We start from the raw sequence: 13,745 nt of genomic DNA on the forward strand, positions 1-13,745 counted from the left end.
CAGGGTAACCAGGGAGGGTTATATCTTAGTGTGTCTCTGTGAGGACCATGTTAACAGGGTAACCAGGGAGGGATATATCTTAGTGTGTTGGCAGCTGGCTCCTTGTTTCTCCAGTGATGCAGCTCTAATTTAGCAGCCTCGGTGACTGTGGAATTGCCAAATATGCCTGTCTGAATGCCTGTCTGAATGCCTGTCTGAATGCCTGTCTGAATGCCTGTCTGAATGCCTGTCAGATCATAGCAGGGTCCTGCCACCTGCAAACACCCACAGCACGACCACAACGCTAATGTAACGCAAAATAACCATTCAATCTACATTGACTTTGGTCTTTAATTTCTCCACCATGGTAGTGGTGTAATATCTAGTCTGTTGAGGCTAGTGACTGTGTTATCATAAGTCACAGTTGAAGTCGGAAGTTTACATACACTTAGGTTGGAGTCATTAAAACTCGTTTTTCAACCACTCCACAAATTTCTTGTTAACAGTGAGACTACGGTTTGTAACTGCACATGGGGACAAAGATCGTACATTTTGGAGAAATGTTCTCTGGTCTGATGAAACATAAATAGAACTGTTTGGCCATAAAGACCATCGTTATGTTTGGGGGAAAAAGGGGGAGGCTTGCAAGCCGTAGAACACCATCCCAACAGTGAAACACGGGGGCGGCAGCATCATGTTGTGGGGGTGCTTTGCTGCAGGAGGGACTGGTGCACTTCACAAAATAGATGGCATCATGAGGGAGGAAATTTACGTGGATATATTGAAGCAACATCTCAAGACATCAGTCACAAAGTTAAAGCTTGGTCGCAAATGGGTCTTCCAATTGGACAATGACCCCAAGCATACTTCCAAAGTTGTGCAAAATGGCTTAAGGAAAACAAAGTCTAGGTATTGGAGTGGCCATCACAAAGCCCTGACCTCAATCCTATAGAAAATTTGTGGGCAGAACTGAAAAAGCGTGTGTGAGCAAGGAGGCCTACAAACCTGACTCAGTTACACCAGCTCTGTCAGGAGGAATGGGCCAAAATTCACCCAACAGATTGTGGGAAGCTTGTGGAAGGCTACCTGAAACATTTGACCCAAGTTAAACAATTTAAAGGCAATGCTATCAAATACTAATTGAGTGTATGTAAACTTCTGACCCACTGGGAATGTGATGAAAGAAATAAAAGCTGAAATAAATCATTATCTCTACTATTATTAGTACATTTCACTTAAAATAAAGTGTTGATCCTATCTGACCTAAAACAGGGAGTTTTTACAAGGATTAAATGTCAGGAATTGTGAAAAACTGAGTTGAAATGTATTTACCTCAGGTGTGTGTAAACTTCAGACTTCAACGGTGAGTTGATGCACAGCAGACTTCAATTATTATGGAGTCCGTCTGGGGCGGTGTACTGTACTGTAATGTACAGGACCGTGATCTAACATTGCTGTCAATCTCTGATATTCCTTCCATGCCAGAGCTGCCACGGTCATTAAGCTGTACAATGGAGCTTTGATATATGTCTTTTGTTCATGATTTGATGCATTGTTGGCAGGATACCAGGGAAAGGGGGATACCTAGTCATTTGTTCAACTGAAATGTGTCTCCTGCATTTAACCCAACCTCTGAATCAGAGGGGTGCGGTGCAGGGGGCTGCCTTAATCGACATCCATATCATCAGCACCCAGGGAACAGTGGTTTAACATGGGGCAAAACGACAGATTTTTACCTTGTCAGCTTGGGGATTCGATCCAGCAACCTTTCGGTTACCTACCAACGGTGCTGTGTGCGTACTGTGTGTGTGTGTGTGTGTGTGTGTGTGTGTGTGTCAGATGTTCCCTTCATAGTTCACGGTGTACAGATGGTGTAATGGCCAATAGAATGATATGGGGGTGGCTATACATCTTGTTGGCGTATCTGTGGATGTGGGAGAGTCTTAATTTGCATCTGCTTGCAGGTGTGTATGGTTGAGTGAGTTATGTACACTGAACACCTTCCTAATGTTCAGTTGCAACCCCCGTACCCCCGGTGGACCATTTGATGCACTCAGGAAACTGTTGGGTGTGAAAAAACCCACAACGTTGCAGTTCTTGACTCAAACCGGTGTGCCTGGCCCCTACTACCATATCCCATTCAAAGGCACTTACATTTTTTGTCTTGCTCATTCACCCTCTGAATGGCACACACACACAATCCTTGTCTCAATTGTCTCAAGGCTTGAAAATCCTTCTTTAACCTGTCTGCTCCCCTTCATCTACACTGATTGAAGTGGACTTAACCAGTGACACCAATAAGGGATCACAGTTTTCCCCTGGATTCACCTGGTCAGGCTGTCATGGAAAGGTGTTCCTAATGTTTTGTACAGTCAGTGTATCGTTTGCATGTCTTTGTATGTGTGTGCGTACATGCCCGTGTGTGTGTGGGTAGTTGAATAATGGGTGGGTTAGTTAGCATCATGATCTGAGATGAAACGGACAAAACGTAACCCTTTGAAATGCAAAATGCAGAAGACTGGCGATTGGCCACTGTGCTGGGGAGCGGATAGGCGTCTTTGTGTTTCCCCCACATTTCATCATAAAACACACACACACACACACACACACACACACACACACACACACACACACACACACACACACACACACACACACACACACACACACACACACACATTATTAATAAGGGAATAGCTAATGCTTTATCTATGAGACACAAAGCACACTAATAGGCTGCAGCTTGCTGCTCTAGAAGAGAGGAAGTGTGACAAGTGTGTATGTGCACAATTGTGTGGACACACAAACAGGAGAGTTGAGTCTCCACTGGCAGGGCCCAGGGACCAATTTATTTCCACGCAGTAGGAAGAACAGAGGGATAGAAAGGAAGATGAAAAAGAGGGAGAGGATGGAGACCCGGTGGAACAGGAAATGGAGACGGGCCACTCTGTTCACTCAGATTACTTGGGACAGAATGAGACCTATATATTGTGTGTGTGTGTGTGTGTGTGTGTGTGTGTGTGTGTGTGTGTGTGTGTGTGTGTGTGTGTGTGTGTGTGGGGGGTGGGGAGATGATTGTATGTGTGTGTTATTCCCCTGAGTCAAGGATTACTGGGTTTGGTTTATTTCACGTCTTTTATCTGTGGAGATGTTTAATACCGCAGTGAACTGAAAGCATTTATGGACACACACACCCCTGTACACAAGTAGTATACACCTCACACAAAACACACACATGCATTTTATACCGGAGCCTTTAAACTGAACTCATCCCATGTTTCGCTCTCTCTCTCTCTGTCTCCTCTAACAGGCAGGAGGCCAGTGACCTCTCTGGACCCATACAGAGGTAAGGACCCGTTTAAAAATGTTCTCTTTTCATTCTTCTCTTCTCTCCTCTCTTCTCGTCTTTGATCAGCTTTATGTGTGTGATGGGGTAGCATCAGTACTGAACCATCACCACACAGCTCTCATCTCCCAGAACACAAGTACTGGACTAGCTAGTGTGGCCCCAGCAGATTGTTACCATCTCTGAGCTGGTGTCTGTAAGCCTGAGAGAACAGGTGGGGAAGACGACCAGAAAGATAAGGAAACGAGACACAACAGGAACAGAGGGATAGAAAAAGACTAGAGATGGAGGGAAGGAGGAGACCGATATAAGGGGACAGAGGGGAAATTGGGGGAGTATAGAGGGAGAGATAGCAGAGAGGGGGAGCTAAAAGGAGAGACACAAGAGAGCAGGTGGGAGATGTGACGAGGCTCAGATCTGTGGCCATGCAGGGTCATTAAACCCAATCCCATGGCGACAGAACGAGACAACCAAGGAGAGGGAGGAAAAGAGGGGTTTAAATAAAGGGCCCATCTTAAAATAGACACACCTATTCCTCATTTGGGATTGAGTTAGCAGGGAGGATAGGCCCATTCTGCCCTGAAAGCCTCTCCTCTCTGAACACACCAAACAAAAGAAGGATAGAGAGAGAGACTGTACCACAGTCTCTTTGACTGATCAGCCGTCTGCCTTTTCAAGGACACTTAGGCCTGCACACACACACACACACACACACACACACACACACACACACACACACACACACACACACACACACACTAGACCTTGTATGGGGAAAATAAGTAGGTGCACAGAATACATATTACAAAACACACTAATCATTTATCTGTCAGACGCAGTTAAAGGGGCCTTGGCCATTGTAGGAGATTCTGTGTGCATGTGATACAGAGAGGGTTAATGGGGTTGCATTTACCCAGGGACGAGCAGGGATGAGCAGGGACGAGCAGGGACGAGCAGGGACGAGCAGGGATGAGCAGGGACCAAGGGACCAAGGGACAACAAACCACATGCATATGCAGATTATCTGCTAACGTAGTAGAGCGAGACTGACTTCAAAAGGCATCCGGCACGAGAGAGAAGCAGAGGGAGAGAGAGAGAAGCAGAGGGAGAGAGAGAGAAGCAGAGTGAGAGAGAGAGAGACTGAGGGAGAGAGAGAGAGACTGAGGGAGAGAGAGAGAAGCAGAGGGAGAGAGAGAGAAGCAGAGGGAGAGAGAGAGAGACTGAGGGAGAGAGAGAGAGACTGAGGGAGAGAGAGAGAAGCAGAGGGAGAGAGAGAGAAGCAGAGGGAGAGAGAGAGAAGCAGAGGGAGAGCGAGAGAAGCAGAGGGAGAGAGAGAGAAGCAGAGGGAGAGAGAGACTGAGGGGAGAGAGAGAGAAGCAGAGGGAGAGAGAGAGAAGCAGAGGAGAGAGAGAGAGACTGAGGGAGAGAGAGAGAAGCAGAGGGAGAGAGAGAGAAGCAGAGGGAGAGAGAGAGAAGCAGAGGGAGAGAGAGAGAAGCAGAGGGAGAGAGAGAGAAGCAGAGGGAGAGAGAGAGACTGAGGGAGAGAGAGAGAAGCAGAGGGAGAGAGAGAGAAGCAGAGGGAGAGAGAGAGAGACTGAGGGAGAGAGAGAGAAGCAGAGGGAGAGAGAGAGAAGCAGAGGGAGAGAGAGAGACTGAGGGAGAGAGAGAGAAGCAGAGGGAGAGAGAGAGAAGCAGAGGGAGAGAGAGAGAGACTGAGGGAGAGAGAGAGAAGCAGAGGGAGAGAGAGAGAAGCAGAGGGAGAGAGAGAGAAGCAGAGGGAGAGAGAGAGACTGAGGGAGAGAGAGAGAAGCAGAGGGAGAGAGAGAGAAGCAGAGGGAGAGAGAGAGAGACTGAGGGAGAGAGAGAGAAGCAGAGGGAGAGAGAGAGAAGCAGAGGGAGAGAGAGAGAAGCAGAGGGAGAGAGAGAGAGAGACTGAGAGAGAAGCAGAGGGAGAGAGAGAGAAGCAGAGGGAGAGAGAGAGAGACTGAGAGAGAAGCAGAGGGAGAGAGAGAGAAGCAGAGGGAGAGAGAGAGAGAGACGGAGAGAGAAGCAGAGGGAGAGAGAGAGAAGCAGAGGGAGAGAGAGAGAAGCAGAGGGAGAGAGAGAGAGACTGAGAGAGAAGCAGAGGGAGAGAGAGAGAAGCAGAGGGAGAGAGAGAGAAGCAGAGGGGGAGAGAGAGAAGCAGACGGAGAGAGAGAGAAGCAGAGGGAGAGAGAGAGACTGAGGGAGAGAGACAGAAGCAGAGGGAGAGAGAGAGAAGCAGAGGGAGAGAGAGAGAAGCAGAGGGAGGGAGAGAGAAGCAGAGGGAGAGAGAGAGAAGCAGAGGGAGAGAGAGAGACTGAGAGAGAAGCAGAGGGAGAGAGAGAGAAGCAGAGGGAGAGAGAGAGGAGCAGAGGGAGAGAGAGAGAGACTGAGAGAGAAGCAGAGGGAGAGAGAGAGAGACTGAGGGAGAGAGAGAGACTGAGGGAGAGAGAGAGAAGCAGAGGGAGAGAGAGAGAAGCAGAGGGAAGAGAGAGAGAGACTGAGGGAGAGAGAGAGAGACTGAGGGAGAGAGAGAGAAGCAGAGGGAGAGAGAGAGAAGCAGAGGGAGAGAGAGAGAAGCAGAGGGAGAGAGAGAGACTGAGGGAGAGAGAGAGAAGCAGAGGGAGAGAGAGAGAAGCAGAGGGAGAGAGAGAGAGACTGAGGGAGAGAGAGAGAAGCAGAGGGAGAGAGAGAGAAGCAGAGGGAGAGAGAGAGAAGCAGAGGGAGAGAGAGAGAGACTGAGGGAGAGAGAGAGAAGCAGAGGGAGAGAGAGAGAAGCAGAGGGAGAGAGAGAGAGACTGAGGGAGAGAGAGAGAAGCAGAGGGAGAGAGAGAGAAGCAGAGGGAGAGAGAGAGAAGCAGAGGGAGAGAGAGACTGAGGGAGAGAGAGAGAAGCAGAGGGAGAGAGAGAGAAGCAGAGGGAGAGAGAGAGAGACTGAGGGAGAGAGAGAGAAGCAGAGGGAGAGAGAGAGAAGCAGAGGGAGAGAGAGAGAAGCAGAGGGAGAGAGAGAGAGAGACTGAGAGAGAAGCAGAGGGAGAGAGAGAGAAGCAGAGGGAGAGAGAGAGAGACTGAGAGAGAAGCAGAGGGAGAGAGAGAGAAGCAGAGGGAGAGAGAGAGAAGCAGAGGGAGAGAGAGAGAGAGACGGAGAGAGAAGCAGAGGGAGAGAGAGAGAAGCAGAGGGAGAGAGAGAGAAGCAGAGGGAGAGAGAGAGAGACTGAGAGAGAAGCAGAGGGAGAGAGAGAGAAGCAGAGGGAGAGAGAGAGAAGCAGAGGGGGAGAGAGAGAAGACGGAGAGACGGAGAGAGAGAGAAGCAGAGGGAGAGAGAGAGAGACTGAGGGAGAGAGAGAGAAGCAGAGGAGAGAGAGAGAAGCAGAGGGAGAGAGAGAGAAGCAGAGGGAGGGAGAGAGAAGCAGAGGGAGAGAGAGAGAAGCAGAGGGAGAGAGAGAGAAGCAGAGGGAGAGAGAGAGAAGCAGAGGGAGAGAGAGAGAAGCAGAGGGAGAGAGAGACTGAGGGAGAGAGAGAGAAGCAGAGGGAGAGAGAGAGAAGCAGAGGAGAGAGAGAGACTGAGGGAGAGAGAGAGAAGCAGAGGGAGAGAGAGAGAAGCAGAGGGAGAGAGAGAGAGAAACAGAGGGAGAGAGAGAGAGAGACTGAGAGAGAAGCAGAGGGAGAGAGAGAGAAGCAGAGGGAGAGAGAGAGAGACTGAGAGAGAAGCAGAGGGAGAGAGAGAGAAGCAGAGGGAGAGAGAGAGAAGCAGAGGGAGAGAGAGAGAGAGACGGAGAGAGAAGCAGAGGGAGAGAGAGAGAAGCAGAGGGAGAGAGAGAGAAGCAAAGGGAGAGAGAGAGAGACTGAGAGAGAAGCAGAGGGAGAGAGAGAGAAGCAGAGGGAGAGAGAGAGAAGCAGAGGGGGAGAGAGAGACGCAGACGGAGAGAGAGAGAAGCAGAGGGAGAGAGAGAGAGACTGAGGGAGAGAGAGAGAAGCAGAGGGAGAGAGAGAGAAGCAGAGGGAGAGAGAGAGAAGCAGAGGGAGGGAGAGAGAAGCAGAGGGAGAGAGAGAGAAGCAGAGGGAGAGAGAGAGACTGAGAGAGAAGCAGAGGGAGAGAGAGAGAAGCAGAGGGAGAGAGAGAGGAGCAGAGGGAGAGAGAGAGAGACTGAGAGAGAAGCAGAGGGAGAGAGAGAGAGACTGAGAGAGAAGCAGAGGGAGAGAGAGAGAGAAGCAGAGGGAGAGAGAGAGACAGAGGGAGAGAGAGAGAAGCAGAGGGAGAGAGAGAGAAGCAGAGGGAGGGAGAGAGAAGCAGAGGGAGAGAGAGAGAAGCAGAGGGAGAGAGAGAGAGACTGAGAGAGAAGCAGAGGGAGAGAGAGAGAAGCAGAGGGAGAGAGAGAGAAGCAGAGGGAGCGAGAGAGAGACTGAGAGCGACTGAAGGGAAAGTCCTTTCCCTTTTGAAGGGAAAGAGAAAGATTCAGGTTGTAAATAATTAGGGAAGAATACTTTGGCTTTGTTTTCCTCTCTGTTTGAGGAAAACACACACACTGTTATCTACAGTAATCCGCCACACAGCTGTGTCGTTCCAGAATGTGTATTTACTTCCTCTACCTTCACACCCCCGTGTTCCTCCTCACACACACACACACACACACACACACACACACACACACACACACACACACTTACAAAGAGAGCGTGGTGTATAATTTCATCCTGTGTGTTTTGCTCCCCTAATGAAGCATTCTCTGTTGGTTTGATTGACACTGGGCTCGTTATTCAGCAGACATTCTGCAGCGTGACTGAGACTCAGAACACGGTGTGAGAGATGGGGAGGGGTGTTGGGAGGTAGAGAAAGAGGGGGATGAAGGGAGGGGAGGAACACGTTGTGAGATGGGGAGGGGTGTTGGGAGGCAGAGAAAGAGGGGGATGAAGGGAGGGGAGGAACACGGTGTGAGATGGGGAGGGGTGTTGGGAGGCAGAGAAAGAGGGGATGAAGGGAGGGGAGGAACACGGTGTGAGAGATGGGGAGGGGTGTTGGGAGGCAGAGAAAGAGGGGGATGAAGGGAGGGGAGGAACACGTTGTGAGATGGGGAGGGGTGTTGGGAGGTAGAGAAAGAGGGGGATGAAGGGAGGGGAGGAACACGGTGTGAGAGATGGGGAGGGGTGTTGGGAGGCAGAGAAAGAGGGGGATGAAGGGAGGGGAGGAACACGGTGTGAGATGGGGAGGGGTGTTGGGAGGTAGAGAAAGAGGGGGATGAAGGGAGGGGAGGAACACGGTGTGAGAGATGGGGAGGGGTGTTGGGAGGTAGAGAAAGAGGGGGATGAAGGGAGGGGAGGAACACGGTGTGAGAGATGGGGAGGGGTGTTGGGAGGCAGAGAAAGAGGGGGATGAAGGGAGGGGAGGAACACGGTGTGAGAGATGGGGAGGGGTGTTGGGAGGTAGAGAAAGAGGGGGATGAAGGGAGGGGAGGAACACGGTGTGAGATGGGGAGGGGTGTTGGGAGGCAGAGAAAGAGGGGGATGAAGGGAGGGGAGGAACACGTTGTGAGATGGGGAGGGGTGTTGGGAGGTAGAGAAAGAGGGGGATGAAGGGAGGGGAGGAACACGTTGTGAGATGGGGAGGGGTGTTGGGAGGCAGAGAAAGAGGGGGCTGAAGGGAGGGGAGGAACACGTTGTGAGATGGGGAGGGGTGTTGGGAGGTAGAGAAAGAGGGGGATGAAGGGAGGGGAGGAACACGGTGTGAGAGATGGGGAGGGGTGTTGGGAGGCAGAGAAAGAGGGGGATGAAGGGAGGGGAGGAACACGGTGTGAGAGATGGGGAGGGGTGTTGGGAGGCAGAGAAAGAGGGGGATGAAGGGAGGGGAGGAGATGGGGAGGGGTGTTGGGAGGTGAGAAAGAGGGGGATGAGATGGGGAGGGAGGTGTTGGGAGGTAGAGAAAGAGGGGGATGAAGGGAGGGGAGGAACACGGTGTGAGAGATGGGGAGGGGTGTTGGGAGGCAGAGAAAGAGGGGGATGAAGGGAGGGGAGGAACACGGTGTGAGAGATGGGGAGGGGTGTTGGGAGGTAGAGAAAGAGGGGGATGAAGGGAGGGGAGAAGGGAGATGGGGAGGGGTGTTGGGAGGCAGAGAAAGAGGGGCTGAAGGGAGGGGAGGAACACGGTGATGGGGAGGGGTGTTGGGAGGCAGAGAAAGAGGGGGCTGAAGGGAGGGAGGAACACGTTGGGGATGGGGAGGGGTGTTGGGAGGCAGAGAAAGAGGGGGATGAAGGGAGGGGAGGAACACGTTGGAGATGGGGAGGGGTGTTGGGAGGCAGAGAAAGAGGGGGATGAAGGGAGGGAGGAACACGTTGGAGATGGGGAGGGGTGTTGGGAGGCAGAGAAAGAGGGGGATGAAGGGGGGGAGGGGAGGAACACGGTGTGAGAGATGGGGAGGGGTGTTGGGAGGTAGAGAAAGAGGGGGATGAAGGGAGGGGAGGAACACGTTGTGAGAGATGGGGAGGGGTGTTGGGAGGTAGAGAAAGAGGGGGATGAAGGGAGGGGAGGAACACGGTGTGAGAGATGGGGAGGGGTGTTGGGAGGCAGAGAAAGAGGGGGATGAAGGGAGGGGAGGAACACGGTGAGAGATGGGGAGGGTGTTGGGAGGTAGAGAAAGAGGGGGATGAAGGAGGGGAGGAACACGGTGAGAGCTGGGGAGGGGTGTTGGGAGGCAGAGAAAGAGGGGGATGAAGGGAGGGGAGGAACACGGTGTGAGAGATGGGGAGGGGTGTTGGGAGGCAGAGAAAGAGGGGGATGAAGGGAGGGGAGGAACACGGTGTGAGATGGGGAGGGGTGTTGGGAGGTAGAGAAAGAGGGGATGAAGGGAGGGAAGGAACACGGTGTGAGAGATGGGGAGGGGTGTTGGGAGGTAGAGAAAGAGGGGGATGAAGGGAGGGGAGGAACACGGTGTGAGAGATGGGGAGGGGTGTTGGGAGGCAGAGAAAGAGGGGGATGAAGGGAGGGGAGGAACACGGTGTGAGAGATGGGGAGGGGTGTTGGGAGGTAGAGAAAGAGGGGGATGAAGGAGGGGAGGAACACGGTGTGAGATGGGGAGGGGTGTTGGGAGGCAGAGAAAGAGGGGGATGAAGGGAGGGAGGAACACGTTGGGAGATGGGGAGGGGTGTTGGGAGGCAGAGAAAGAGGGGGATGAAGGGAGGGGAGGAACACGTTGTGAGATGGGGAGGGGTGTTGGGAGGCAGAGAAAGAGGGGGCTGAAGGGAGGGGAGGAACACGTTGTGAGATGGGGAGGGGTGTTGGGAGGTAGAGAAAGAGGGGGATGAAGGGAGGGGAGGAACACGGTGTGAGAGATGGGGAGGGTGTTGGGAGGCAGAGAAAGAGGGGGATGAAGGGAGGGGAGGAACACGGTGTGAGAGATGGGGAGGGGTGTTGGGAGGCAGAGAAAGAGGGGGATGAAGGGAGGGAGGAACACGGTGTGAGATGGGGAGGGGTGTTGGGAGGTAGAGAAAGAGGGGGATGAAGGGAGGGGAGGAACACGGTGTGAGAGATGGGGAGGGGTGTTGGGAGGTAGAGAAAGAGGGGGATGAAGGGAGGGGAGGAACACGGTGTGAGAGATGGGGAGGGGTGTTGGGAGGCAGAGAAAGAGGGGGATGAAGGGAGGGGAGGAACACGGTGTGAGAGATGGGGAGGGGTGTTGGGAGGTAGAGAAAGAGGGGGATGAAGGGAGGGGAGGAACACGGTGTGAGATGGGGAGGGGTGTTGGGAGGCAGAGAAAGAGGGGGCTGAAGGGAGGGGAGGAACACGTTGTGGGATGGGGAGGGGTGTTGGGAGGCAGAGAAAGAGGGGCTGAAGGGAGGGAGGAACACGTTGGGAGATGGGGAGGGGTGTTGGGAGGCAGAGAAAGAGGGGGATGAAGGGAGGGGAGGAACACGTTGTGAGATGGGGAGGGGTGTTGGGAGGTAGAGAAAGAGGGGGCTGAAGGGAGTGGAGGAACACGGTGAGAGATGGGGAGGGGTGTTGGGAGGCAGAGAAAGAGGGGGATGAAGGGAGGGGAGGAACACGGTGTGAGAGATGGGGAGGGGTGTTGGGAGGTAGAGAAAGAGGGGGATGAAGGGAGGGAGGAACACGGTGTGAGAGATGGGGAGGGGTGTTGGGAGGTAGAGAAAGAGGGGGATGAAGGGAGGGGAGGAACACGGTGTGAGAGATGGGGAGGGGTGTTGGGAGGCAGAGAAAGAGGGGGATGAAGGGAGGGGGAGGAACACGGTGAGAGATGGGGAGGGGTGTTGGGAGGTAGAGAAAGAGGGGGATGAAGGAGGGGAGGAACACGGTGTGAGAGCTGGGGAGGGGTGTTGGGAGGCAGAGAAAGAGGGGGATGAAGGGAGGGGAGGAACACGGTGTGAGAGATGGGGCGGTGTTGGGAGGCAGAGAAAGAGGGGGATGAAGGGAGGGGAGGAACACGGTGTGAGATGGGGAGGGGTGTTGGGAGGTAGAGAAAGAGGGGGATGAAGGGAGGGAAGGAACACGGTGTGAGAGATGGGGAGGGGTGTTGGGAGGCAGAGAAAGAGGGGGATGAAGGGAGGGGAGGAACACGGTGTGAGAGATGGGGAGGGGTGTTGGGAGGCAGAGAAAGAGGGGGATGAAGGGAGGGGAGGAACACGGTGTGAGATGGGGAGGGGTGTTGGGAGGCAGAGAAAGAGGGGGCTGAAGGGAGGGGAGGAACACGTTGTGAGATGGGGAGGGGTGTTGGGAGGCAGAGAAAGAGGGGGCTGAAGGGAGGGGAGGAACACGTTGGGAGATGGGGAGGGGTGTTGGGAGGCAGAGAAAGAGGGGGATGAAGGGAGGGGAGGAACACGTTGTGAGATGGGGAGGGGTGTTGGGAGGTAGAGAAAGAGGGGGCTGAAGGGAGGGAGGAACACGGTGTGAGAGATGGGGAGGGGTGTTGGGAGGCAGAGAAAGAGGGGGATGAAGGGAGGGGGAGGAACACGGTGTGAGAGATGGGGAGGGGTGTTGGGAGGTAGAGAAAGAGGGGGATGAAGGGAGGGGAGGAACACGGTGTGAGAGCTGGGGAGGGGTGTTGGGAGGTAGAGAAAGAGGGGGATGAAGGGAGGGGAGGAACACGGTGTGAGAGATGGGGAGGGGTGTTGGGAGGTAGAGAAAGAGGGGGATGAAGGGAGGGGAGGAACACGGTGTGAGAGATGGGGAGGGGTGTTGGGAGGCAGAGAAAGAGGGGGATGAAGGAGGGGAGGAACACGGTGTGAGAGATGGGGAGGGGTGTTGGGAGGTAGAGAAAGAGGGGGATGAAGGGAGGGGAGGAACACGGTGTGAGAGATGGGGAGGGGTGTTGGGAGGCAGAGAAAGAGGGGGATGAAGGGAGGGGAGGAACACGGTGTGAGATGGGGAGGGGTGTTGGGAGGTAGAGAAAGAGGGGATGAAGGGAGGGAAGGAACACGGTGAGAGATGGGGAGGGGTGTTGGGAGGCAGAGAAAGAGGGGGATGAAGGGAGGGGAGGAACACGGTGTGAGAGATGGGGAGGGGTGTTGGGAGGTAGAGAAAGAGGGGGATGAAGGGAGGGAGGAACACGGTGAGAGATGGGGAGGGGTGTTGGGAGGTAGAGAAAGAGGGGGATGAAGGGAGGGGAAGAACACGGTGTGAGAAATGGGGAGGGGTGTTGGGAGGCAGAGAAAGAGGGGGCTGAAGGGAGGGGAGGAACACGGTGTGAGAGATGGGGAGGGGTGTTGGGAGGTAGAGAAAAGAGGGGGATGAAGGGAGGGGAGGAACACGGTGTGAGAGATGGGGAGGGGTGTTGGGAGGCAGAGAAAGAGGGGGATGAAGGGAGGGGAGGAACACGGTGTGAGAGATGGGGAGGGGTGTTGGGAGGCAGAGAAAGAGGGGGATGAAGGGAGGGGAGGAACACGGTGTGAGAGATGGGGAGGGGTGTTGGGAGGTAGAGAAAGAGGGGGATGAAGGGAGGGGAGGAACACGGTGTGAGAGATGGGGAGGGGTGTTGGGAGGTAGAGAAAGAGGGGGATGAAGGGAGGGGAAGAACACGGTGTGAGATGGGGAGGGGTGTTGGGAGGCAGATAAAGAGGGGGATGAAGGGAGGGGAGGAACATGGTGTGAGAGATGGGGAGGGGTGTTGGGAGGCAGAGAAAGAGGGGGCTGAAGGGAGGGGAGGAACACGTTGTGAGATGGGGAGGGGTGTTGGGAGGCAGAGAAAGAGGGGGATGAAGGGAGGGGAGGAACACGGTGTGAGAGATGGGGAGGGGTGTTGGGAGGCAGAGAAAGAGGGGGATGAAGGGAGGGGAGGAACACGTTGTGAGATGGGGAGGGGTTGCTGGGAAGCAGAGAAAGAGGGGGATGAAGGGGGGGGAGGAACACGGGAGATGGGGAGGGGTGTTGGGAGGCAGAGAAAGAGGGGGATGAAGG

The 13,745-nt window shown here is 54.0% G+C and overlaps 1 protein-coding gene across 1 annotated transcript in view; it reads left to right on the forward strand.

Annotated features, from left to right (window-relative positions):
* The window catches only part of LOC115119253 (CUGBP Elav-like family member 2), a 262,492-nt gene that overhangs the window by 55,659 nt on the left and 193,088 nt on the right, over positions 1 to 13,745 (forward strand). The window contains exon 2 of the mRNA XM_065008230.1: positions 3,290 to 3,325. Coding sequence (XP_064864302.1) covers positions 3,290 to 3,325 — 36 coding nt within the window. The remainder of the gene's footprint in view (positions 1 to 3,289; positions 3,326 to 13,745) is intronic.

This window comes from Oncorhynchus nerka, linkage group LG23 (genome assembly GCF_034236695.1).
Source record: "Oncorhynchus nerka isolate Pitt River linkage group LG23, Oner_Uvic_2.0, whole genome shotgun sequence".
NCBI classification, from domain to species: Eukaryota; Metazoa; Chordata; class Actinopteri; order Salmoniformes; family Salmonidae; genus Oncorhynchus; species Oncorhynchus nerka.